The sequence below is a fragment of the Phocoena sinus genome, chromosome 7, assembly GCF_008692025.1.
Source record: "Phocoena sinus isolate mPhoSin1 chromosome 7, mPhoSin1.pri, whole genome shotgun sequence".
In the NCBI taxonomy this organism is placed as follows: domain Eukaryota; kingdom Metazoa; phylum Chordata; class Mammalia; order Artiodactyla; family Phocoenidae; genus Phocoena; species Phocoena sinus.
The window spans coordinates 109,691,520-109,719,177 of NC_045769.1; the positions used below are offsets into that span (position 1 = coordinate 109,691,520).

Below are 27,658 nucleotides of genomic sequence, written 5' to 3' on the forward strand. Positions count from 1 at the left end.
TTCCTCTTGCCCACAAAAATCCAGATACATAATAATCTAGTAGACTGGCTTCCTTTAAACAGGTTTGAAGACGCTTGAAATACAAAAACTTTTCCAGTTTCTGTTGAACTCCATCTACACCCTCTGCTAGCATTTCAGGGATCTGGGCAACTGAAAGAAAATCTGGAGACAGAATCTTTTCATGCTCCTGGAATTCAGTGTCTTTCTCCGACTCGGACACGGTTCCCCCAGAGTCATCCCCGAGGGGGTCGTTCCCCTCACCGTCCAGTGGTCCCCACAGACGTCACCCTGATCCAGCCAGCACGCAGTGGCCCCTCGTCGCCAGGGCCCAGAAACACATTCTTAAAGGTTAGCGGACTATTTGCACCTTGAGGAGAATTGTGGAAGTAGCACTAGGCCATGGGAGAGCCCAGTCTGGCCACGCATGTGACAGGGAAGAACGTGCCCTGACTTCCCAGCCTCTCTTCTTGATTTCCAGGGCTTGGGGTACCTCAGCAACAGAAAACCCAAGACTCTCAGAGAACTGCCCCTCAGGTGTTCCCTCTGAGCTCTGCCAACTGACACAGCAGTCAGGCCAGGTCCTTGAAGTCATATGGACACTGTTTGCTGGGAGGGAGGACTTGACGTGCCACTTGAGAAAGGTTAGCAACAAAACATTCAAGCCCCTTGTTTCAGTAAGTTCCCTTCTGGAATCTCCCTGTAATGACATAATGCAAACAAAGCTGTGAGCACAAATTTGTCCACTGCAGTGCTGTGCATGATAGCGATGGACTGGCTGCCTCCTGATGTCCATTCAGGGATGACTGTTACACAAATAATGGAGCACTTGTAGATTGGACCACCATGCTGTCTTTTTTTTTTTTTTTTTTTTGCGGTACGCGGGCCTCTCACCGTTGTGGCCTCTCCCGTTGCGGAGCACAGGCTCCGGACGCGCAGGCTCAGCAGCCATGGCTCATGGGCCCAGCCGCTCCGCCGCACGTGGGATCTTCCCGGACCGGGGCACGAACCCGTGTCCCCTGCATCGGCAGGCGGACTCTCAACCACTGCGCCACCAGGGAAGCCCTTTTTTTTAAAAATTAATTTTTATTGGAGTATAGTTGATTTACAATGTTGTGTTAGTTTCTACTGTACAGCAAAGTGAATCATTTATACATATACATATATCCACTCTTTTCTAGGTTCTTTTCCCCTGTATGCCAATACAGAGTATTGAGTGGAGTTCCCTGTGCTATACAGTAGGTCTGTATTAGTTATCTATTTTATACATAATCGAATGTATGTGTCAATCCCAACCTCCCAATTTATCCCTCCCCCGCCTTTACCCCTTTGTAACAGAAAGTTTGTTTTCTACATCTGTGACTCTGTTTCTGTTTTGTAAATAAGTCCATTTTTTTTAGATTCCATATATAAGCGATATCATATGATATGTGTCTTTCTCTCAGCACGCAGTCTTTAAAGACTGGTGGTTAAAGTTTGGTACAGTGTCAGAAAATGCTTATGATTTAATGTCAGATGTAAAAAAAAAAAAGGAGGAGATGAGTTTGTAAGTATCCCAAATGTGTTTCTATCAAATTTTAAGACAGGCTCTGGAGAGAGATGTCTTATAAGTCATTTTGTTCTACAGAGATATTCTGTTTCACTACGTTTTTTTGCAAGAGGACAGTGGAATGAGAGCTATAGAGGACCTAACCTGGTCCCGGGAGTCCCAAAGTAGGGGGCTCGCCATTTCTAGGAGCTGCTAGGATCAGCAGTGCCAATCCTGTGGGAGTGAAATGGTATCTTTCTAAACCAGAAGAGCCACCATCCATGTGAAGCCCCCCCAGAAGCAAGCATTGGCCCAGGAACTGGATGAGGTTTTAGGGGCCAGGAGGCTAGTTGGAGCCGGGCAGAACTTGAACACAGTGCTTGCGGGGAGTGGGTGGGAAGCTGGCTGAAAACCTCGGAGCGCACGCTTCCTCCCAATGGCCCTTCCTTAAGTCACCTCCCAATTCACTTCCCTGCCTTTGTCCTGGGCTGGTTGGTTGTAAGCAACAGAAACTCCTTCAGGCTGTCTCAACAATGGAGTGTGCAGCAGAAGGAAGCTTCCGTGGAGCGCGTTGCAGGAAACACAGAAAACTCAGGCAGCAGTGGCCCCTGCCTGTCTCTGGGGCCACGAGGTCTCTGCCCCCGTGGCTCTTCTACTTTACCCTTCTCTCTCCCACCAGCATTTGGCTCCTGTCCCCCAAAGAGGCCCAAGGTCAGGGCTGCTGCCCTGCTGTGGCCTCAACTCTGTCTAAAAGATGATAGCCTGGGGTTCCCTCCCAAGTCCTGGAGAAGGGATAGAACCTGACGGACTCTGGTTGGGCCAACAGTGAGGACCCCCGAGGCCTCTGCCGGCCCAGGGAAAGCATTGCAGCTGAGCAGGTATCTCCCGTGGACTCATTTTCCACCCACCTCCAAAGCCCTCACCCTCACTTCCAGGGACGGCCTGTCTCCTCCAGCCTGGTCTCTCCCAGGACACACTGCCTGATGCCCTTTCCCTCGGAAGGATCTGTATTGCCTCATAGCAAAAATCCCCGCTGCGTTCAAATCCCAGCCCAAGCCAGACCCCTCTGCTCCCAGGGACCCTCCTGGGAATCTAGTTGCCCCAGTGGCCTTTAGCTCTGGTGTAAGGCTTCCTGGCATCTCCTGTATGTGACCCCGATTAGGACATGGGGTGTTTGGGAGCACAGCCCCCGCGTGGGCTGCCTTGGAGTCCCCTTGATGCCCGGAAAGATGCTCAGATCCCTGGATGGATGGTCACCGTGGGATTTGGCTGGTGGCCAGCAACAGGTGTGTGGAATTGGGCTCCAATGGCCCATGGAGACTCTCTGCTGAAGAGGCTGGGGTTAAAGATCGGACCACCGGGAAGCTCTGCTAGCTGGGGCTGCAGGAGCCATGTGGGAGTGGGTGTGCCTGGAGCCCAAGGACAAAGTCCTGTAATAAATTACGTGGGCCCAGAGGACTCTGCCATTTCCTCTTGGGGCCCTTCTGCCGTGCTCTCCGACGCGCCCAGAGCCCTGGCACTGTCTCCTTGCCCAGTTCTCTTTCAGAGTGCTGAGGGCAGAGGGGAAGGTGGTCAACAGGAGCCCCACCCTGACAAGGTAAGAGAGCCCTTGGGGCCCTCTCTGTGTGCCAGGTGCCCCGGGCCAGCTGGGGGCATGGGAGGGGAAGTGCCTCCCGGGAGGAGGGTCTCTGGGCAGGCGTGGGTTGGGAGACACAGACCTGGGGAAGCCCTGTAGGGAACAAGGTGGAAAAAACCTCGTCCACACGACCAGGAGAGAGCTGGAGAGCCTCTGCGGCAGGCTGGAAACCAGAGCCCCAGCGCAGAGATCCATCCCAGCAGCTGCAGGGCCTCTGGGGGGCTGAGCAGGAGGATGGACAGGAGGCAGCCCAGGCTTCTGCTCTAGGAAAGCAGACTCAGGAGCGGAGGGGAGAGACAGGGGCCGGGGCTGCCTTTTTCCAGCAGGAGGGCCTCGGGGGGGGGGTGGGGGTGGCTCATGGGGCGTGAAGGACAGCCTAGGCGCCAAGGACCGGGCGCCTGGCAACGTCAGCCGTGCCATAAGTGCCATGTCACTGCATGCTGGTGTTTTACCGACAAGGAGACTGAGGACCATGGGAGTCAAAGTGCCCACGCGAAGAAGCAGAGAGGGACTCGACTCCAAGGCCTGGGCTCCTCTGAGCCACCACCTACCTTCTTGGACAATTGTGGACACATGTGTTAGTCGCCTCTGAACAGCCTGGGCCCCCGGGTAAGGCAGGACCCTGCCTGCCAGGCCTCAAGGTCTTCCCTGGGAGGGGCGCTGGGCTGTGGGGAATGGAGGGCTGAGAGGAGGGCCACCACCCTGGGCCCTTCCCTCGAACAGTCAGCGCGGTGGGCACCCATCCCCTCCTCCCAGAGGAGGGAATATGACATGGACTCTCTCTGGGGAGGGGCTGGCAGCGGGCAGGGGCGACCCCATCCTAAGCCTCCTGACCCTACAACCAGGCCTCCCCTTCAGCCTCCACTCTGTAACTCTGCACTTGAATTTTGTTCCAACCCATAAAACCCCTGAACTCCATACAGTATTTTATTTTGAAGAAAACCAAAGCTCTGCGTGCGGAGGACAACCCGCCCCCCCACAACCAAGGAATGTTTTTTTCAGAAGCACTCAGCTCAGGGACTTCCCTGGCAGTCCAGTGGTGAAGACTCCGCGCTTCCAGTGCAGGGGGCGCGTGTTCGATCCCTGGTCGGGGAACTAAAATCCCACAAGCTGTGCAGCACGGCCGAAAAAAAAAAAGTAAAGATGCAGAGGAAAGAAAGTACAAGTCCAGCTCGGGCACTGCTGGCTCCTGGCAGGAGCCCAGCATAAGTGTAGGGAGGCAATGGGAAATGCTCTTTCCATGCTGAGAGCAGCGTTCTCTCCTGCACTGCCTAATACAGCAGCCACTGGCCACATGTGGCCATGGAGCCCAGGGAGTGTGGCCAGTGTACCTGAGGGACTGAATTTTTAATTTTAACTAAGATTAATTTAAATTTCAGTAGCCACATGTGGCTAGTGGCTACCGTAATAGACAGTGCAGCCCTAGAGAGTGGAGCATGTCAGACTCAGGAAAGAGGTAAAGTGGAATCAACAAGCAGAGCCAGACAAGCGTGGGTTCAAATCCTGACTCAACCACCTACCAAGTATGGGACCTGAAGCCTCGGTTTCTTCGTTGGTCAAATGCAACCACATCACTTACGTGGCAGCATTATTGTACAGATTAAATGAATGGACTGCCATTGGAAAACTTTCAGCACAGTGTAGTATGAGCCCCTACTCTGTTTTGGGGGCTAGGGACGGAGCGCTGAGGGTACAGAAATGGGCCATAGCACAGTGGGAGACCGCCATGCACATGTGGATGTATCTATCAACCTCTCTTTCATTCATCACCTGCCTTATTCAAAAGTAAACAGAAGAGAGTCACTTGAGACAGCTTACAGAGATACGTGCAATACAACAGAATCAGAAACATGAATAAAATAAATGAGAAACCAAGATGAAGGAACATTAAGGTAAATACAATGCACCTGGAGAAAGGTTTGCAAACGAAGCTCCAGTCTATTTGCTAGACAGAGCTACCAAATGTATCCTGAGCTTCCTGGCGGATAATGCAGAAATAAAATAGCGACTAGATTAATAATGTCCTTGAGTTAAGAACAAGCCCGTTTCTGAGAAGAAGCCCATCTTTCCTGATGGGATACCAGGAAGGGGGTACCAAGAGAGGAAATGCTATAGACATAAATGGTAAATTCAGGAGGGCTTCTCAAGGGCCGTCCCTGCCGAGCTCTCTCCAGGCAGGCTGACAGCACCCCACCAAAGCAAAGCTTGAGGAAAAAAAAATGTTCTCTGGACAGATGTAAACCATGGGTTTCAGTGCAGGGTGGTGAACATCCTTCCCAAGGGCTGGCTAGGGTCTTCTGGGACATGAGAGAGACAGATATTAGCTAGGGTGGCTGAGGACAGCGTCAAGGAGGCCGCAAGGGGACTCTTAAGCCAGGTCTGGAAGAGTGGCCTGGAGATGAGTTTGGAGAGGCAGGGACTTCACCTATACCTGCAGGGAGCCAGAAAGCACTTGAACCCAGGTGTGAGAGGGGACTGGATAAACCTAGTTTAATTCACTCACTATATGACTTTGCGGAGGACCAGCAGGCTTGCTGAGTTCCCCACAAGTGCACTGCGTCTCAAGAGTGGGAGTAGAGCCCTGCTAGGAGGAGAGAGTCCCCTGTGAGGGCCCCTTCACCGGGGCCACCCTGCCATCTCTGACTTCCCCTGCAGGGGCCAGGAGCCTGGCTCCGGGGGAACGGGGTCTCTCATTGTCTCACACTGCAAGGTTTTTGGCAGTGAGGGTGGCCAGGGCCTGTGCCCTCTAAGGGAAGATGGGACCCAGGACTATACCTTCACATCCTCACCCTGGGTGACCTGGGCAGAAGGGAAGGAGCCCTAGGAAGGACCCAGGAGCATCACATCTCTGGGCCGGGGGCACCTCTCTACACCTTCTGGGCGGCCAGTCACGTGTATTCCTGGGAGTGCCACCCCTGGACATCATCCCGAATGCCGGGCAGTCCTGGGTGGGGTGGGACTTGCTTTCAACAGAGGGTGTGTCCTTCTTCAGGCCCTCTGGGGTCCTGGGCTGCAGAGAGGGGCTGAGCTGTCCCTGGGTGGATCAGGGCCCACAGAGGGGCTTAGAATCTGGATTCCCAGGCCCTTTCCTGTATGCGCAGCTGAACCCTGCCACACTGAGAGCTCCCAGCTCAGTGGGGCTGCTACTGCCGTGAGCTCTGCCGTACTGCCCTGTCACTGAGCTTGGTGGCTGATCGTTGCAGGTAGTCGTCACTGTGGGGACGAGGTGGGATTTCAGGCCCCTGTACAATCCTGTGAGCTGTAAAATAAATAATAAAAGCAATCTCTGGCTGTGGAAAAGCTCATCTCCCTCTGCTCCCCCTCCCAATTCCCTTCTCCAGAAGAAACCACTGTCGATGGTTTAATATAATTACCTCTAAAAAACATGTATCTCCAAAAAATACATCTTATAGCTTGTGTGGATTATGTACTCATATATCAACATGTGTTAGATGGAACCACATGAAACTGCCAATATTTGACTTTTCTTGACTGTCTGGAGTGGGTGGTCCAGCCCGGATCCCTATCACCTGCTGGACGATGCTGATTTCCACAGAGCATTGGCCCTCCCCACCTTTGCCAGCCTATGCAGGCTTTGTTTTCCTTGCAGTGACGGATTCTACACTAGGGACCTTGAGCTCTGGGAGGGTGGGGAATAGCCAGTTAGCTGGTGGCATAGCGTATGTACCTTCCAAGCCTCTCAATCTCTCACCCAACCCCAGACACCCTTTCGACCCAAAGATGCTCGCATCCCTGACTTGGGCAATGCTTTGTCGGCCCTCTAGGACAGGGGCTCCTTTTGGCCTGGCAGCCCATAGACTAGAGTCTCAATTTGGTTTTGCCTCTTAGACCCCAGTCACCTGATCTGTGCCCCACCCACCACCTGGCACACAGCACCCTGCCCACTCTGGTCCCTCCTGGTCCCTGCAACCTTTGATTTTCTCCCCAGGTCCACTTTCTCATTCACCTTTCAGCATTTTCTTACCTACACCCCCACACTGCTGTTCAATGATGACCCAGAAATGCATGTTGTGGTGTGGTTTTAGACCTCCAGCAGCTCCGAGGACGTCTTTGGGAACCAGCAGCTTACCCTTCTCCCCTCGGGTGGTAGTCATCCCCATTCTGATTCTTAAGATTAGGTAGACCCTGGGGCCAGTGCAGGATACTGACCACCATGGGCTCAGCCACAGTGACCTGCCTCAGAGCTGGACAAGAGGGTCTGAGCTAAGAAGAAGCATCTCACCTCCAGGGGGCAGGAAACTTGCAAATACCCCTCGGCTTCCCCTCAGGAACAACCCCTTACCTGCCATCCTGGGATGTGGGCAGGGCTGCTTCCATCCCCCAGGAACCAATCATCCATCCACCTATCCACCCACCCATCCATCCATTCATTCAGCAATGATATCGTGAACTCCTTCTGGGATGAGTAAGGCACAGTTCTGCTCCTAAGTTTCTCACAAATGTGGGAGAAACAGAAGTAAGTGATATAAGAGAAAAACAGAAGTAAGGGATGATGTAGCAAGAGCTGCTGCATGTGAGATGTATGTGCCTGTGTGTGAGTACATGTGTGCATGCGTATGTGTTCCTAACTCATTTCAGATCAAGTTCAGAGACACTGAGGTGAGAGAGAATATGGGGTATTTCAGGAACCACATGAAATTCAGCACATCCTGGGAGAAGAGGTGAGATACAGGGCAAGCTGAAAAGGTAGGCAGGTTAGGATCCTGAAGGACCTTGAATGCTATAAAGATATAGCACACTCTTAGCTGTGGAGAGGCATGACATGATTGATTTTTTCCATCTTTTAAAGATTACTTGGTTGGTTAAATGAAGAATGATTTTTGGAGAGGACGGAGGAAGCAAGTCCACCTGGGAGGCTTCCATTCTACCAAGTGAAGGATGATGGGGACTAAGGGATGGGCAGGGGGGAGAAACCCTCAAGTTTTTCCTTTCTTTTAATGTCTGTTATCTGGTTTTGGTATTAGGGTGATGCTGGCCTCATTGAATGAGTTGGGAAGTGATCTCTCTGCTTCTATTTCTCGGAAGATATTGTAGAGAATTGGTATCATTTTTTTCCTTAAATGTTTGGTAGACTTTATCAATGAAACCATCTGAGCCTGGCACGCTCTTTTTTGAAATTATTATTAATTCAATTTTTCTAATAGGTATAGACCTATGTAGATAGTCTATTTCTTTTTACGAGAGTTTCAGTAGATTGCATCTTTCTGGGAATTGGTCCACTTCACCTAAGTTACCAAATTCGTAGGGATAGAGTTGTTCATAATATTGCTTTATTATCCTTTTAATGTCCCTGGGATCAGACCAGTTATCAATGGGGTGTCCCTCTTTCATTTCCATATTAGAAATTGTGTCTTCTCTCTCTTTTTCTTGGTTAGCCTGGCTAGAGGTTTATCAGTCTAATCGTTGTTTCCTAAGAACCAGATTTTGGTTTCATTGATCTTCTCTGTTGATTTCCTGTTTCAATTTCATGATTTCTGCTCTAATTTTTAATATTCATTTATTTTTCTTATTGCTTTAGGATTATATTGCTCCTCTTTCTCTAAGGTGGAAGCTTAGATCATTAATTTTATATCTTTTTTCTTTTATTTTTGAATTTAAAAATTTTACTGAAATATAGTGGATTTACATATTATATTAGTTTCAGTTGTACAGCGTAGTGACTCAGTATTTTTACAGATTATACTCCATTAAAAGTTATTACAAGATAATGGCTATATTTCCCTGTGCTATACAATATATCTGTGTTGCTTAGTTTGTGTCTCTTAACCCTATATCCCTAACTTGCCCCTCCTTCTTCCCTTGCCCTCTTGGAAACCATTAGTTTTCTATATCTGTGAGTCTGTTCATGTTTTGCTATATACATTCATTTGTATATATATATATATATATATATATATATTTTTTTTTTTTTTTTTTTTGGCTGCACCGTGTAGCATGTGGGATCTCGGTTCCCCAACCAGGGATCGAACCCGTGCCCCCTGCAGTGGAAGCTCAGAGTCTTAACCACTGGACCGCCAAGGAAGCCCCTCATTTGTATTATTTTTTAGATTCCACATATAAGTGATATCATACAGTATTTGTCTTTCTCTATTTGACTTATTTCACTAAGCATAATATTCTCTAGGACCATCCACATTGCTGCAAAGGGCAGAATTTCATTCTCATTTTATGGCCAAGTAATAATCCATTGTATATTTATATACCACATCTTCTTTATCCATTTGTCTGTTGATGGACACTTGGGTAACTTCCATATCTTGGCTATTGTAAACAGTGCTGCTCTGACCACTGAGGCACATGTATCTTTTCAAATTAGTGTTTCTGGTTTTTTCTGGATATATACCCAGGAGTGCAAATGCTGGATCATATGGTAGTTCTATTTTTAGGTTTTTTGAGGATGATGATAGCCATTTTGACAGGTGTGAAGTTTCTCATTGTGTTTTTGATTTGCATTTCTCTGATAATTAGTAATGTTGAGCATTTTTTCTTTTTGTTAATATTTATTTATTTGGTTGTGCTGGCTCCTTAGCTGCATCACATGGGCTCCTTAGTTGTGGCTTACGGGCTCCTTAGCTGTGGCATGCAAACTCATAGTTGTGGCATGCATGTGGGATCTAGTTTCCTGACCAGGTATCAAACCCAGGCCCCCTACATTGGGAGTGTGGAGTCTTATCCACTTCGCCACCAGGGAAGTCCCCAGCATTTATTCATATGCCTGTTGGCCATCTGTATATCTTCTTTGGGAAAATGTATATTCTGGTTTTCTGCTCATTTTTAAATTGGGTTCTTTGGTTTTCGTTTTGTTTTTGATACTGAGTTGTATGAACTGTTTATACATTTTGGATATTAACCCCTTATCAGTCATATAATTTGCAAGTATATTCTCCCATTTAGTAGGTTGGCTTTTCATTTTGTTGATGCTTTCCATGCTGTGAAAAAGTTTTAGGTTTAATTAAGACCCATTTGTTTATTTTTGATTTCATTTCATTTGCCTTAGGAGACAGCTCCAAAAATTATTGCTACAATTTATGTCATAGTGTTCTGCCTATTTTCTCTTGTAGGAGTTTTGAAGTTTCAGCTCGCACATTTAGTCTTTAAACCATTTAGAGTTTATTTTGTATATGGTGTGAGGAAATGTTTGAATCTCTTTTACATGCAGCTGTCCAGTTCTTCCAGCAGAACTTATTGAAGAGACTGTATTTTCTCCATTATATATTCTTGCCTCCTTTGTGATATATTAATGGACCATAAATACATGGGTTTATTTCTGGGCTCTCTATTCTGTTCCATTGATTGATATGTCTGTTTTTGTGCCAATATCATGCTGTTTTGATTACTGTAGCTTTGTAATATAATCTGAAGTTAGGGAGCATGATGCCTCTAGCTTTGTTCTTTCTCAAGATAGTTTTAGCAATTTGGGGTCTTCTGCGGTTCTATAAAAAATTTAGAATTATTTGTCCTAGTTCTGTGAAAAATGTCATGGGTATTTTGACAGGGATTACATTAAGTCTGTATATTGCTTTTGGAAGTATGGACATTTTAACAATATTATTCTTCCAATCCAAGAACACAGGCTACCTTCCCACTTCTTTGTATCATTTTCAAATTCCTTCTTCAATGTTTCATTGTTTTCAGAGTACAGGTTTTTCACCTTCTTGGTTAAGTCTACTCCTAGTTATTTTATTCTTTTTGATGTGTTTGTAAATAAAATTTTTTCCTTAATTTCTCTTTCTTATAGTTCATTATTATTGTATGGAAAACCAACAGATTTCTGTATATTAATACTGTATCCTGCAACTTTACTGAATTCACCTATTAGTTCTAATGGTATTTTGGTGGAGACTCTAGGGTTTTCTGTATATAGTATCATCTCACCTGCAAATAATGGCAGTTTTACCTCTTCCCTTCCAATTTGAATGCCTTTTACTTCTTTTTCTTGTGTGATTGCTGAGTCTAGGACTTCCAATTCTGTGTTAAATAGAAGTGGCAAGAGTGGGCATCCTTGTCTTGTTCCTGATTTTAGAGGAAAAGCTTTCAGGTCTTCACTGTTGAATATGATATTAGCTGTGGGCTTGTCATAAATGGACTTTATTATGGTGAGATATTCCCTCTATAACAATTTTGATGAAAGTTTTTATCATGCATGGGTGTTGAATTTGTGAAATGCTTTTTCTGCATCTATTGAGATGATCATGTGCTTTTTTATCCTTCCTTTTATTAATGTGGCATATAACATTGATCAATTTGTAAATATTGAACCATCCTTGCACCCCTGGAATAAATCCCACTTGATCATGGTGTATTTTTTATATATTGTTGAATTAAATTTGCTATTTTTTGAAGGACTTTTGTATCTATATGCATCAGAAATATTGGCCTGTAAGCTACTTAATTTTTTTTGTAGTGTCTTTGTCTAGTTTTGGTGTCAGGAGAATGGTGGTGGCTTCACAGAATGATTTGGGGAGTGTTACATCCTCTTTGATATTTTTGGAATAGTTTGAGAAGCTCTTCTTTATATGTTTGGTAAGATTTCCCTGTGAATCTGTCTAGTCCTGGGCTTTTGCTTGCCAGGAAGTGTTTTTGTTTTTCTTTTTTAATTACAAATCAGCTTCACTACTAGTGATTGGTCTGTTCACGTTGTATAATTCTTCCTGACTTACTATTGGAAGGTTGTATGTTTCTAAAAATATTGTCCATTTCTTCTAAGTTATTCAGTTTGTTGACATATAACTGTCTGTAGTAGTCTCTTACAAATTTTTGCATCTCTGTTGTATTGGTTGTTATTTCTCCTTTTTCATTTATTATTTTGTTTATTTGTATCTTATTCGGTTTATTTGGGTCTCTCTTTTCTTCTTGATGAGGCTGGCTAAAGGTTTATCAATTGTGTTTATCTTTTCAATGAACATGCTCTTGGTTTCATTGATCTTTTCCATTGTTTTTTGGTCTCTATTTTATTTATTTCCTTTCTGATTTTTATTATTTCCTTCTTCAGCTGACTTTAGGCTTTGTTCTTTTTTTTCCTTTAGATGGAATGTTAAGTTGTTTATTTGAGATTTTTCTTGTTTCTTGTGATAGGCCTGTATTGCTGTGTATCCCTCTTAGAACTGCTATGCAGCATCTCAAAGATTTTGGAAAGTTCTGTTCACATTTTCATTTGTCTTAAGGTATCTTCTAATTTGCTCTTTGATTTCTTCATTGACTCATTGGTTTTTAGTAGCATGTTGTTTAGTCTCCACATATTTTTGCCATTTTTCTTCCTGTAATGAATTTTTACTTTCATACCATTGTGGGAAAAAATTGCTTGATATAATTTCTTTCTTCTTAAATTTGTTGAGACTTGTTTTGTGGCCTAGCATGTGATCTATTCTGGAGAATGTACCATGTGCATTTGAAAAGAGTGTATATTCTGCTGGTTTTGGTTGGAATGTCCTGTGATACGTATTCAGTCCAACTGGTCTATTGTGTCATTTAAGACCACTGTTCCCTTACTGATTTTCTGTCTGTATGACCTGTCTATTGATGTAAATGGGGTATAAAGTCCCCTACTATACTTTTTCTTTTTTGTAACGTCTTTATTGGAGTATTATTGCTTTACAATAGTGTGTTAGTTTCTACTGTACAACAAAGTGAATCAGCTATATGTATACATACATCCCCATATCTCCTCCATCTTGCATCTCCCTCCCACCCTCCCTATCCCATCCCCTAGGTGGTCACAAAGCACCGAGCTGATCTCCCTGTGCTATGTGGCTGCTTCCCAATAGCTATCTATTTTACGTTTGGTAGTGTATATATGTCCATGCCACTCTCTCACTTCGTCCCAGCTTACCCTTCCCCCTCCCATGTCCTCAAGTCCATTCTCTATGTCTGCATCTTTATTCCTGTCCTGCCCCTAGGTTCTTCAGAACCCTTTTTTTTTTTTAGATTCCATATATATGTGTGTTAGCATATGGTATTTGTTTTTCTCTTTCTGACTTACTTCCCTCTGTATGACAGTCCCTAGGTCCATCCACCTCGCTACAAATAACTCAATTTCATTTCTTTTTATGACTGAATAATAGTCCATTGTATATATGTGCCACATCTTCTTTATCCATTCATCTGTCGATGGGCACTTAGGTTGTTTCCATGTCCTGGCTATTGTAAATAGAGCTGCAGTGAACATTGTGGTATGTGACTCTTTTTGAATTATGGTTTTCTCAGGGTATATGCTCAGTACTGGGATTGCTGGGTCGTATGGTAGTTCTGTTTTTAGTTTTTTAAGGAACCTCCATACTGTTCTCCATAGTGGCTGTATCAATTTACATTCTCACCAACAGTGCAAGAGGGCTCCCTTTTCTCCTCACCCTCTCCAGCATTTATTATTTGTAGATTGTTTGATGATGACCTTTCTGACCAGTGTGAAGTGATACCTCGTTGTGGTTTTGATTTGCATTTCTCTAATGATTAGTGATGTTGAGCATCCTTTCATGTGTTTGTTGCCAATCTGTGTATCTTCTTTGGAGAATGTCTATTTAGGTCTTCTGCCTGTTTTTGGATTGGGTTGCTTGATTTTTTGATATTGAGCTGCACGAGCTGCTTGTATATTTTGGAGATTAATCCTTGTTCAGTTGCTTCATTTGCAAATATTTTCTCTCATTCTGAGGGTTGTCTTTTCATCTTATTTATGGTTTCCTTTGCTGTGAAAAAGCTTTTAACTTTCATTAGGTCCCATTTGTTTATTTTTGTTTTTATTTTCATTTCTCTAGGAGGTGGGTCAAAAAGGATCTTGCTGTGATTTATGTCATGGAGTGTTCTGCCTATGTTTTCCTCTAAGAGTTTGATAGTGTCTGGCCTTACATTTAGGTCTTTAATCCATTTTGAGTTTATTTTTGTGTATGGTGTTAGGGAGTGTTCTAATTTCGTTCTTTTACATGTAGCTGTCCAGTTTTCCCAGCACCACTTATTGAAAAGGCCGTCTTTTCTCCATTGTATATTCTTACCTCCTTTATCAAAGATAAGGTGACCATATGTGTGTGGGTTTATCTCTGGGCTTTCTACACTGTTCCACTGATCTATATTTCTGTTTTTGTGCCAGTACCATATTGTTTTGATAACTGTAGCTCTGTAGTATAGTCTGAAGTCAGGGAGCCTGATTCCTCCAGCTCCGTTTTTCTTTCTCAAGATTGCTTTTGCTCTTCAGGGTCTTTGGTATTTCCATACAAATTGTGAATATTTTTGTTCTAGTTCTGTGAAAAATGCCATTGGTAGTTTGATAGGGATTGCATTGAATCTGTAGATTGCTTTTGGTAGTATAGTCATTTTCACAATGTTGATTCTTCCAATCCAAGAACATGGTGTATCTCTCCATCTGTTTGGATCACCTTTAATTTCTTTCATCAGTGTCTTATAGTTATCTGCATACAGGTCTTTTGTCTCCTTAGGTAGGTTTATTCCTAGATATTTTATTCTTTTTGTTGCAATGGTAAATGGGAGTGTTTCCTTAATTTCTCTTTCAGATTTTTCATCATTAGTGTATAGGAATGCAAGAGATTTCTGTGCATTAATTTTGTATCCTGCTACTTTACCAAATTCATTGATTAGCTCTAGTAGTTTTCTGGTAGCATCTTTAGGATTCTCTATGTATAGTATCATGTCATCTGCAAACAGTGACAGTTTTACTTCTTCTTTTCCAATTTGGATTCCTTGTATTTCTTTTTCTTCTCTGATTGCTATGGCTAAAACTTCCAAAACTATGTTGAATAATAGTGGTGGTAGTGGGCAACCTTGTCTTGTTCCTGATCTTAGTGAAAATGGTTTAAGGTTTTCACCATTGAGAACGATGTTGGCTGTGGGTTTGTCATACATGGCCTTTATTATGTTGAGGTAAGTTCCCTCTATGCCTACTTTCTGGAGAGTTTTTATCATAAATGGGTGTTGAATTTTGTCAAAAGCTTTTTCTGCATCTATTGAGATGATCATGTGGGTTTTCTCCTTCAATTTGTTAATATGGTGTATCACATTGATTGATTTGCATATATTGAAGAATTCTTGTATTCCAGGGATAAACCCCACTTGATCATGGTGTATGATCCTTTTAATGTGCTGTTGGATTCTGCTTGCTAGTATTTTCTCGAGGATTTTTGCATTTATGTTCATCAGTGATATTGGCCTGTAGTTTTCTTTTTTTGTGGCATCTTTGTCTGGTTTTGGTATCAGGGTGGTGGTGGCCTTGTAGAATTAGTTTGGGAGTGTTCTCCCCTCTGCTATATTTTGGAAGAGTTTGAGAAGGATAGGTGTTAGCTCTTCTCTAAATGTTGGATAGAATTCACCTGTGAAGCCATCTGTTCCTGGGCTTAAAATTAAATTAAAATCAAAATTAAAATTAAATGTGTTAATTTCAAATACATGCTACAAGAGATACATTTTTTATTCTTTTCCCCCATACTTTGTGTTTTTGGTGCCATATTTTATATCTTCATGTTTATACCTTTATGGATTATTGTGGTTATACTTAATTTTATAATTTTTTGTCTTTTAACCTTCATATTAACTTTTTTAAGTTGCTGATCCTCAGTCTTTACTATACGTGTGCCTTTACTAGTGGGATTTTTTTCTTTCCTATAGATACTTACTACTTCTTATAGCTTTTTCTCTTCCACCTTGTGAAGACCCTTTAACATTTCTTTTAGGGTTATTCTAGTACTGATGAACTCTTTCAGGTTTTGCTCGTTTGAAAAGTTGTTTATCCTTGAATTCTAAATGATAATTTTGCTGGGTAGAGTATCCTAGATTTCAGGTTTTCACCTTTCAACCTTTTAAATATATCATGTCACTTCCTTTTGGTCTGTAAATCTTCTGCAGAAAAATCAGCTGAGAGTCTTATGGGGGTTCCCTTGTATATAACTCTTTGGTTTTCTCTTGCTGCCTCTAGAATCCTCTTTTTTCTTTAACTTTTGCCATTTTAATTATGATATATCTTGGTGTGGGTCTGTTTGTGTTCATCTTGTTTGGGACTCTCTGTGCTTCCTGTACCCAGATATATGTTTCCTTCTTCAGGCTTGGGAAGTTTTCAGCCATAATTTCATTAAATACATTTTTTACTTTCTTCTCTATCTCTTCTTCTTCTGGGACTCCTACACTGTAAATATTGGTACACTTGATGTTGTCTCAAAGAACCCTTAAACTGTTTTCATTTTTTAAAATTTGTTTTTCTTTTTACTGTTTTGTTTGGGTGATTTCCACTGTTCTACCTCCAGATCACTTATGCATCATTCTGTATCACCTAGTCTGTTGTTCATTCCTTCTAGAACACTTTTCATTTGAGTTATTGTATTCTTCAGTTCTGACTGGTTCTTTTTTATATTTTCCAGTTCCTTGTTAAAATTCTCCCTGTGTTCATCTATTCTTTTCCCTAATTCAGTTAGCATTCTTATTACTACTGCATTGAATTCTTTATCTAGTAAATTATTTCTGTTTCATTAGCTGTTTTTTTTAGGGGTTTTCTCTTGTTCTTTCAGTTGAGACAAATTCTTCTCTCTTCTCGTTTTAATTATCTTTCTCTGTCTCTATGAATTTTAGTTAAATTGTTACCTATGGTGGTCTTGAAAGTGTGTCCTTATGTGGGAGCATCCCTATACATTTTGCTTGTGCTCAGTGGCTTTGCTGGGAGAGATGGATTTGATGTGAACACAAGTGATGTCTTTCCTCAGGGTGTGTTGGCAGCTGTCTTCTTGGTAGTAGGTGGGGCTGGAGAAGGAGGGGCTAGGGCTAGAGCCAGGTGTGAAGTGGGGCTTACCCTTTGTTCAGTGGCCAACTTTGCCTTATCAAGGGTGGGGTTAGGTCTCAAGTTGCTGGAACAGAAGCCCTGAGTGTCGGGTGTGAGCTGGCTACGTTCCCTTTAAGTGTGTGCTCTTCCCCCTCCCAGCACCAGCACCTTCAGCCCCAGAGGGGAGCAGAGCTGGAGCAAGAGGCGCTGGGCTGGTATTCAATGAACGTTGGGCACAGAGTATGTTGATATGGCCACTGTCAAAGATCTGGAGTGCCTCTGATGTATCACTTGTGCAATCACCAGTAATGACAGGCCCCTCCCTGCTCAGAAGCCGCTTAGTGTTTGAGCTGCCACAGTCTCACAGCGAAGTTTTTTCCTTGGCCATGGCAGCCCTCACTGCAGTGTGGAGCCGTGACATGGGGCAAACAGTGCTGGAGCATTTGCTCAGCTCGGGTTAGGGCATGCTCTGGGGTGGTCCTGGGAAACAAGTCAGCCAGCTGTGTGGTTTCAATCTGCCCTCTCCACCCTGCTTCGGGAGTAGGCAACTGTTCATGTCTCCTCACAAGCAAGGTACAGGATTTCCACCTCCCTCCTGTTAGTCCCACTTGCCCTCCAATGAGCCAAGGGGGCTTGTCTTCCTTTTGTCAGACCCCAGGGTTAGAGCACCCAATATGTGGCTCAAACTGCTCCCTCTCCAGGGAGGGTCTCTGCCCATGTAATCTCTCTTTTCTTCTGAGTCCCCTCCCAGGGGCACAGAACCCCACCTGACTGCTTCTCTTCCCTTCCTACCCAATTTTGTATCTTTCTTAGAGCCTTGGTTGTACAGGAGTCTTTCTGTCAGTCTCCAGTTCGTTTTCCACAAGCACTGTTCCACGTGTAGATGTATTTTTGATATGTTCGTGGGGGGAGGTGAGTTCTGTGTCTTCCTACTCCACCATCTTGATTTGGATCCTCATCTTTTTAAATATAGTCTTTCAGTATTATAAATTTCCTTCTATGCACTGCTTTCACTGCATTCCACAACTTTTAGTAAGTTGTACCTTCATTTTCAATTAGTTGAAAACACTTTAAGAATTTTCTTGAGACTTTGACTCACGTTATTTATAAGTATGTTTCGTAATCTCCAAATATTTGGGGATTTTCTAGTTATTTTGATTTCTAGTTTAATTTCTTTGTGGTCTGACAACAGACATTGTATGATTTTTATTTTTTTAAATTTCCTCAGGGGTGTTATGGCCCAGAAGGTGGCCTATCTTGGTGAATGGTCCATGTGAACTTGAGAAGAAGGTATATTCTGCTGCTGTTAGGTGAAGTATTCTACAAGTGTCAATTAGATCCAGTTGACTAACGATGCTATGCATTTCAGCTATGTACTTACTGATTTTATGCCTGCCAAATATGTCAATTACTGATAAAGGGGTGTTAAAGCCTCCAACTATAATAGTGGATTTATCTTTTTCTCCTTGTAGGTTTGCCCGTTTACCACATGTATTTTGATGCTCTGTTGTTACACACATGCATGTTAAGTAAAGTTATGTCTTCTTTGGAAATTGGCCCCTTTATTATTATGTAATTCCCCTTTATATTCCTCATAATTTTCCTAGCCCTGAAGTCAGCAGTACCTAAAATTAGTATAGCTACTCCAGCTTTCTTTTTTTTTTTAATATTTATTTATTTATTTGGTTGTGTTGGGTCTTAGTTGTGACCGGGGGGCTCCTTAGTTGTGGTTCACGGGCTCCTTAGTTGCAGCTCCTGATCTCCTTAGTTGCGGCTCACCAGCTCCTTAGTTGCCACACATGGGCTCCTTAGTTGCAGCTCCAGGGCTCCTTAGTTGCGGCTCACTGGTTCTTTAGTTGTGACACACGGACTCCTTAATTGTGGCATGCAAACTCTTAGTTGTGGCATGCATGTGAGATCTAGTTCCCCAACCAGGGATCGAATCCAGGCCCCTTGCATTAGGAGTGTGGAGTCTTAACCACTTCACCACCAGGGAAGTCCCCAGCTTTCTTTTGATTAATATCAACATGGTATATTTTTCTCTATCTCTTTATCTTTAATCTATCTGTGTCTTTATATTTAAAGTGAGTTTCTTGCAGACAACATATAGTTGGGAGCCTCAAGCTTTTAAAAGATGAAATCTTCAGATCCTGGTGATCATTTAGATATGAGGATTATAGGATGACTCAAGTGTTTTCTTCAACAATTGCTAGTTCCATTCAATGAGATAAAGAATGAAGGGGAAAGAGCAGATTTAGGGACAGAGGAGATGTGTGGTCATGTTGAGTTTGTTGTGCCCATGGTCTATCTGCTGGAGATATCCAGAGACTAGGGCCTTGGTGGAGCTGGAGTTCTGGATAGAGATGAGAGTTTGAGACATTGACTTCAGACTCAGAAGTGCTTTGATTTTGTCAGTGGCCCTAGGAGAGGGTGGAAATGTGCAAGGGGAGTGGGCAGATTGAAGGAGAATAGAATGAGGACCACCATATCAATGAAAATTCAGAGTACAGATGGCTTAGCTCAAATAACAAAGTGCAAAAAGTCAAAGACAGGATTTCTGTCTTTTGTTTCATTCCCTCCTGTCCTTCCAAATTTCTTCTCTCAAATCAGCTATTTTCAGGACACTAGGACCATAGGCCCTGGCAGTTCTGGAATCACATTTCAGAACTTTGCAACTAGAGAAGAAAACTAATCCCCAGGTTCAATTCAGAACATCTCAGGGAAAGCCCTTTCTTGGATTGCATGCCATCTTTGAGGTACCATGATTCATGGTTCCTATCAGAAACATTTTGGAAAAAGGGAGGAGAATTTCCCCCAAAAGAAAATAGGGGAAGGCACATCAGGCAGACAAAAACAACCAGCATCTCCCTCAGACACCAAGAGATCAAGGTGAGGGAAAGGGCCCTGGGAGGGGATCGAGGGGACCCCCTAAAGCAAAGGAATGACAGGGAAGTGTAGTCCTGCAGAAGCCAAGGGGGCGTGCTCAGGGAACAGGACATGGTTGAAAAAGTCCTGTCATAGACTTGGGCAATGTTAGCCCTGGAGGGGTCGCTGCAGCGTTTGTGGGTATGTGTGTGTGACCCAAGGCTTGGGAAGGCATGAAGGGTGAGACAGTGGAGGCAGCATCGTGGGGCAACTCTTTCAGGCAGTTCAGCTGTGGAATAGAAACAAGAGGAGAGCAATAGCTGGAGGCGGTCATGAGGCCAAGAAAATTCATTTTAAGATAGACAAAACTTGTATCTCTATGCAGGGAGGAAAACCAGAAGAGTAAGAAAGAATGAAGATGTGAGAGGAAGGGGTAATTGTATTAGTTATCTACTGCTGCATAACAAATTACTCCAAGATTTTGCAGCTTAAAATGACAAATATTTATTTCCTCACCCAATTTCTGAAATCCAAGAACAGCTTATCTGGGTGGTTCTGGGCCAGGAACACTCACGTGGTTTGTATTCATTTTCTAGGGTTCATTTATATTCAGCTTCTGGAGCTGGAAGTCTCAGACCAAAGATGTTGGCAGGGGTGGTTCTTCCCAAGGCCCCTCTCCTTGGCTTGCAGACAGTTACCCTCTTGCTACTTTGTCCTCATATGACCATCCCTCTGCATGTACAGCTCTGGTATTTCTTCCTCTTCTTACAAGGGTATCAGGATTACGCCCCACCCTCACAGATTCAGTTTAACTTCACCACCTCTTTAAAAGGGCTTTATCTTCAAATACAGTTCCATTGTGAGGTACTGAGGGTTAGGACTTCCAACATATGAACTTGGAGAGGGGTTCACAATTCAGCCCATGACAAGGTTGCAGTCAGGACGTTGGCTGGAGCTCTGGTCATCTGAAGCCTTGACCACGGCTGGAAGATCTGCTTTCAAGATCACTGGCTGTTGACTGGAGACCTGAGTTCCTCACCACATGGGTCCTCCTTGGGGCTGCTTGAGTATCCTCATGACACGGCAGCAAGTTCCCCCAGGCCGAGTGATCTCAGACAGAGCAAGGAAGAGGACACAGAGCCTTTTATGAACTAGTCTCAGAAGCTATACTCCATCACTCCGACCTTATTCTATTTGTTAGAAGGGAGTCACTAAATCCACATCCACAGTAGGGAGAATGAGTCTCCATATTTGGAAGGGAGCAGTGTCAAAGAATTGGTGGGAGTATTTTAACCACCAGAGTAATTGATAAAGCAAAAGCCCTGATGGAGGAGGCCAGAGAGGGCAGGGCTGGAAGGGTTAGTGTGGGGCTGTCAGGGGGCCCCTTCCCCTGGGCAGTCCCTTAAATGTTCTCAGATATAGGGAAAGGCAGGGAGTGGGCAGAGCTGGAAGCTGAGGGTGATTTTTCTCTCTTCTTTCAATGACACAGGTCAAGGTGTTCTGCAGAGTAAGTAGTGGGAGGGAGATTTGAAATAAGAGTGTTGTTGGGGTTTTTTTTCCAGAAAGAGCTGACCAGGGCCCACTCAAGTGTCCCTGAACATTTCTAAGGTCGTAGGGGAGGTGCTGGCCACTGTCGTCAAGATGGCGTGACCCATCCTTGGTGTGCTCAGCTTGGTGCCGGGACTTTGCAAGGTACAAGCAGGAGTCAACAACATTCACAAGACAAGCGTGGACCAGAGGGGTCCACATAGAGTGCAGCTTACTGTACTTTATTTTTGTATTCCGTTTATGGGTACTTATAAAACCACTTTGTTCCAGAAGAGATGTAAGTCAGTTTCTAGGCAGGTTGGGATAGAAATGAAGCTCGGATGCCCGGTTGATAGAATGGAGAGAAAAGCAAGGGCTGAGGGGTCGTGATGAAATGAGGGAACAGTTGGCCATGGGCGGAGGGCCTGGTGCTGGCCTGGGGTGTGGCTGGAGGGTGGCAGCTGGAGGACATGGCTTCTGAAGTGGAGAAGTTCTGGGACACAGGAAGACCAGGGCTAGTCGTGGGGGAGTGGAGGTCAGTGGAGTCTGGGGACCAGAGGAGTGGGAGTCCAGAACACTTGGCAGGTTCATACCCCAGGGATGGCAGGACTGGTGGGGGGGCACCTATGGGACACATCCTGGTGTCTGGAGAGGGATTATGTCCATGGAGGTCAGTGCCATGGGTGAGGGTGACAGAGCTAAAGAACGTGGATGAGCCTCAGATTCCTACCTGGGGTGGAGAAGTGAGGGGACAGAGCCACAGTGGGGAGCGAGAGGCAGGCAATGCCCTCTGCGTCTTTCCCACCCACCACCTCATTGCAGTATGTGAGGCGCGGAGATGGACCAGCCTCCCCTTGAAAGAGCAGTAGCCTCAGACCCTTAAAAAGGAATCTCAATCCGATTACTACCGCCTTCTACATTGTAGGCACTCAACAAATGCTAGGAGGATTAGATTGCCATAAACATATAAATGCTCACACACTGAAGAAAAATTGGAATAAGAAAATTCTTTGTCCAGCAGAACAGAGTGGCAAAGATTCTCTGTCACATTCACCCACTACCTACACCTCTACTCTCCTCTTACCTCCCAGCTTGGTCTGCTCAACCCAAATGTGCTGACCCCTCACATCCTTTGCACTTTTCCCTCTGCCTTTGCTAAAGTTGCAGCATCCCTAGAGAATCGCTCCGCCCCCCCCCCCTTTTATTTTGGTCTCGCAGCTTGCAAGATCTCAGTTCCCTGGCCAGGGATTGGACCCGGGCCACGACAGTGAAAGCCCTGAATCCTAACCACTAGGCGACCAGGGAACTCCCGAGAAGGCCCCTCTTTCCTTCCACTGTGAATTCTTACAAATCTGGCAAAACCATTGTCAAAGGACATCCTCTCCAAGGGCTTCGTTCTCTGTTTCACTGAACAACTATTTCCTGGGTCCCTCCTTGGAGCAAGTCTGTGTTAGAAGCAGGGAGCATATGATGAACAAAAAGCCAGTACCTGCCTCCCGCTGCTCAGTGAGGCAAGGCTGGGGATGGGTGGGGCTCCTCCTTGAGATCAGGGCCTCCACCCTCCCCTCCCTCCCCTCCCTCCCCTCCCTCCCCTCCCTCCCCTCCCTCCCCCACCTGCTGGCAGCTACACAGGCCTGCCAGGTGCTGCGGACAGGTTTGAAAGGAGGCAGGTCCAGGTTGAATCCCCAGCTGTGCTACTGATCAACGGGTCACCTTTCCTTTGTTGAGTCCCATGAGTGAAATGGGGGATATCTGTGTTTTGGGGGTGTCCGTGAGGTTTACTTATTTATTTTTGGCTGCGTTGGGTCTTTGTTGCTGTGTGCGGGCTTTCTCTAGTTGCGGCGAGCGGAGGCTACTCTTAGGTGCGCGGCTTCTCATCGTGGGGGCTTCTCTTGTTGCGGAGCACGGGCTCTAGGCGCACGGGCTTCGGTAGCCGTGGCTCGTGGGCTCTAGAGCGCAGGCTCAGCAGTTGTGACGCACGGGCTCAGTTGCTCCACGGCATGTGGGATCTTCCCGGACCAGGGCTCGAACCCGTGTCCCCTTCATTGACAGGTGGATTCTTAACCACTGTGCCAACGGGGAAGCCCCTGTCCGTGAGGTTTAGATCAAGTATGTTGTGTCTCTAGTTCTGCTGGCTGCTTCCCTCAGCACCCCGTGTGGTGTAGGGTGATGACTGGTATTCACGGATGTCTGACCAGACACAGCTTGGGCTTCTGTATGGCAGGGATGGTGTCCTAAGGATGTTCAGAACCACCGCACTCCCAGCTGAGCCCAGTGCCAAGTGCAACATAGACGTTCAGTAAAGATGAGATAGGATGGATGAAGCTGAGGGCGCCTCCTCTCACACTTGCGGTGGGACAATGACTCATCCGTCCACTCATTGAAGAGTCATTTCTCGGCCCCATGCCAGGCGCTCAGAGCCACGCTGATGAACACAGGTGGCTCCTCCCCTCCAGGGCTCCAACTCAGGGCCACGAGGACTGACATTCTGCTTTCTCTCTGCACACAGGCTGTCAGGAGTGGCTGCCTCAGGATGTCGGGCTTGAGACTGGTAAGAATTGCATCTCTTCCATCGAGGGGTTGTTCGTGGGAGCTGCCACAGGGTGAGTCAAATCACTCCCAAGGAAAGAAGAAGAGAGGCACTGAGACCCTATAAGGAGAATACCGGAGACAGGGAGTTTGGAGGAACGAGACAGATTGTATTACCTAAAGAAAATGACCTTGGCCAACCTTTGGACTTTGGCAGGGGGACCACACTTGCACAGTAATCCCTTACTTATATTCAGGGCTTAAAATGTCCTGACAAAACACACTACAATATATAAAATAGGTAACCAACAAGGACCTACTGTATAGCACAGGGAACTATACTCAGTATCTTGTAGTAACCTATAATGGAAGAGAACGTAAAAAAAATATATACATATATGTATAACTGAATCACTTTGCTATACACCTGAAACTAACACAACATTGTAAATCAACTATATTTCAATAAAAATTTTAAAAATAAAATAGAATGAAAAATAAAAGAACAGAAAAAAAATGTCTTGACAGGGTACTTCTCATTGGTTGGATCCTTCATTTATCTAAGTAAAGGCAGCACAGAGGCATCTCTAGGCCCATCTTTTCTATGGGAAGAGAAGACATGGCAGGTGGGCACATGGGATCAGGGCACAACACCCATATCAGCCAATGTCCGGAAGAGCCAGCCCACCTCGGAAGACTGAGGATCAGGTCTCCCGGAAGTGGATTCTTCACGGCCTTGGGTCTTTGAGTTTCCTTGTAGTAATTTCTGTCTCAGGCTGGGGAAGGAACTTTCTGCATCATGGGTAGCAGCCAGTCGTCAGGTATTTCTTATCACAAAGAACAACGAAGGTCACGTAGATCTCTCTGCTTTCTGTAATTCATCCTCTGTTCCTTGAATCTCAATATAGACTTTACTTTCTTTGCAGCTGATAGCTTCTGCTTTATCTCTTCTCGCTCACTCTTCTCCTGATCCAGCTGTTTCTGCACAGTCATCTTTTTCTTCCAATAGAGTTCATGAAGCAGCTCTATTTTCTGCACTCGGCTTCTCATTTATTTCCTAGGAGAGCTTTGGCCAAATGGAGTGAACAAAAGTCATGTTCTAGCTCTTTTGTTTATTTTTCCAGCTCATGTTGGCCTGACACCTTATCATTAAGTGTGGACTGGAAATGGTCTTTCTCTTTTTCGTCTCTGGTTAATATCAAGTTCACTGTGAGATACCCATCATCTGTCTTTTTATTTATTTATGTATTCATTTATTTATTGGCTGCGTCGGGTCTTCGACGCATGCGGGATCTTCGTTGAGGCGTGCGGGATCTTTCGCTGTGGCGTGCAGGCTTCTCTCTAGCTGTGCCGTGCGGGTTTTCTCTTCTCTAGTTGTGGTACGCAGGCTCCAGGGAACGTGGGCTCTGTAGTTACGGTGTGCGGGTTCCAGAGCGCGTGGGCTCTGTAGTTATGGTGCGTGGGTTCCAGAGCGCGTGGGCTCTGTAGTCTTCGGCACGTGGGCTCTCTAGTTGAGGTGTGCAAGCTCAGTAGTTGTGGCACTTGGGCTTAGCTGCCCCACGGCATGTGGGATCTTAGTTCCCTGACCAAGGATCAAACCTGTATCCCCAGCATTGGAAGGTGGATTCTTTACCACTGGACCACGAAGGAAGTTCCCATCATCTCTCTTTGACTGATAATCTTCTCATTTGGTAATTTGCCCGCTGTTTCAGCTGCATGCCACAATTTTCACACTGGAATTTTATCCTTGCTGTAAGAAAGCTTTTCTAGGTCTCTGAGGTTCCTGATGTGATTCAATTAGTTCACTGAATCTAGTACGCTTCTCAGGCTGGTCTTCTGCATCCTGTGGCAGCTGTTCCTTACTGTTCTTTTTCATTTCGCTTTTAGTTCTATTAAGTTGTCTTGGGCACACAGTTTGAAGAATCAGTCCCCCACTTTCTCTTCCAGAGAGGTGACCACCTCGACCTTCTAGTCGATTCATTGATACTTCCCTCTGTGCCTCTAAAGAACGTGGGTACAGGGCTGTTTGAGTTTTTGGTTCCAGGCATCACCTATTACTGACTTCCCACTAGGTGAGAAGGGCCTTAGCTCCTTGCCCCTAACGCCCGCCCACAGCACTCATACTATCTCTCCTTCCTCCCGAAATTGTTAAATCCTAGTTTTCATTAGATCTACATACAGAGCTTACTTGTTTTGTGTAAGAAAATGTTCCTCTCAAACGAAATTATGGTTACCAGGGGGAAGCGTCAGGGGCGGGGAAGGATAGTTAGGGAGTTTGGGACTGACATGTACACACTGCTATATTTAAAACAGATAGCCAACAAGGACCTACGGTAGAGCACAGGGAACTCTGCTCCATATTATATAACAACCTAAATGGGAAAAGAATCTGAAAAAGAAGAGATACATGTATATACGTAACTGAATCACTTTGCTGTACATCTGAAACTAACACCACATTATTTTTTTGTTGTTGTTTTTGTTTTTATTTTTGGCTGCGTCGGGTCTCAGTTGCGGCACGCAGGGTCTTGGTTGAGGCACGCGGGATCTTTCTTTGTAGCACGTGGGCTCTTCGTTGTGGTGTGTGGGCTTCGCTCTAGTTGTGGCCTGTGGGTTTTCTCTTCTCTAGGGTGCGTGGGCTCTGTAGTTGTGGCATGTGCACTCTAGTTGAGGCACTAAAGCTCAGTAGTTGTGGCATACGGGGTTAGTTGCCCCACGGCATGTGGGACCTTAGTTCCCTGACCAAGGATCGAACCCACGTCCCCTGCATTGGAAGGTGAATTCTTCACCACTGTACCACCAGGGAAGTCCCTAACACAACATTGTTAATCAGCTATGCTCCAATATAAAATAAAAAGTTTAAAAAAAGAAAGAAAGAAAATGTTCCTCTGGACTGAGCCCTGCAATGTATTGTAAGTGCTGTGCTTCCCTTTGCTAGACTTTGTAATTGTCCTTCTGCCCTATCTGCTTTGTTTTCTCTGTACTTATGACGACATAACCTCCCCCCGCCCCCCGCCACCCAGCTTTCTCCCAGATATGTCAATGTCCTTTCAAAGTGATTCATCTGGGAGTTCAATCAGTTTCATCCTCAGGAAGAAGTTTCTCCCAGCGTTGCTGAGGCCATATCTAAACCGGCATCTTCTACTTCTGAGGCACACATCTCAGAATTGTCCTGGGGTCTCCTTCACAACCACCCTGAAGATTTCTTTCACCTCTCCTTTGCACTGAATCCCTTTTCTTAGACCCAAGGTTCTTCTCTCTCTTGGTTTACTCCCTTGTTTTGATCAAGCACAACCTGTAATAGCTTCCTGAGAAAGGATACATATGAAGTATTTTTAACAACTTGCACGTCTGAAAATATGTTTATTCACATTTGAATGTCAGCTGGGCATAGGATTCCATACTAGATGTAATTTTCCCTGAGAACTGTGAAGACATGTACTCCTTCTGGTTTCCAGCCTTGCTATGGAGAAGGTGGACAATATTTTAATTCTTGAGGCTTTGTATAAAACTTATTTTTCTCTCTGAAAGCTTTTATGATCTTTTCTTTGTCCCAAGTATTTTGAAATTTCTTGATGTGTGTGTTGGTGTGGACCTATCTTCATTCTTTGCACTGTTGACTGAAGTTTGTCCCCTAATCGTTTTTTTCCAAAAGGCTTATGGGAAAATATTGTATCTTCAAAAATGTTTGTTATCTTTATACTGGAAAGACAATTTGGCTGGGTAAAAAAATTATTGGATTTCTTTTTCTGTTTTTTTTTTTTTATTGTGGTAAAAAATACAACGTTCAATTTACCGTCTTAACCAT

General features: G+C 44.9%; 1 protein-coding gene across 2 annotated transcripts in view; it reads left to right on the forward strand.

Annotated features, from left to right (window-relative positions):
• Positions 1-3,054: 3,054 nt before the first annotated feature.
• MYO7B (myosin VIIB) overlaps positions 3,055-27,658 on the forward strand; it is a 98,838-nt gene continuing 74,234 nt past the window's right edge. For both annotated transcript variants that reach the window (XM_032636484.1, XM_032636485.1), the window contains exons 1-2: positions 3,055-3,122; positions 23,831-23,872. In XM_032636484.1, coding sequence (XP_032492375.1) covers positions 23,855-23,872 — 18 coding nt within the window. In that variant the 5' untranslated portion in view covers positions 3,055-3,122; positions 23,831-23,854. The remainder of the gene's footprint in view (positions 3,123-23,830; positions 23,873-27,658) is intronic.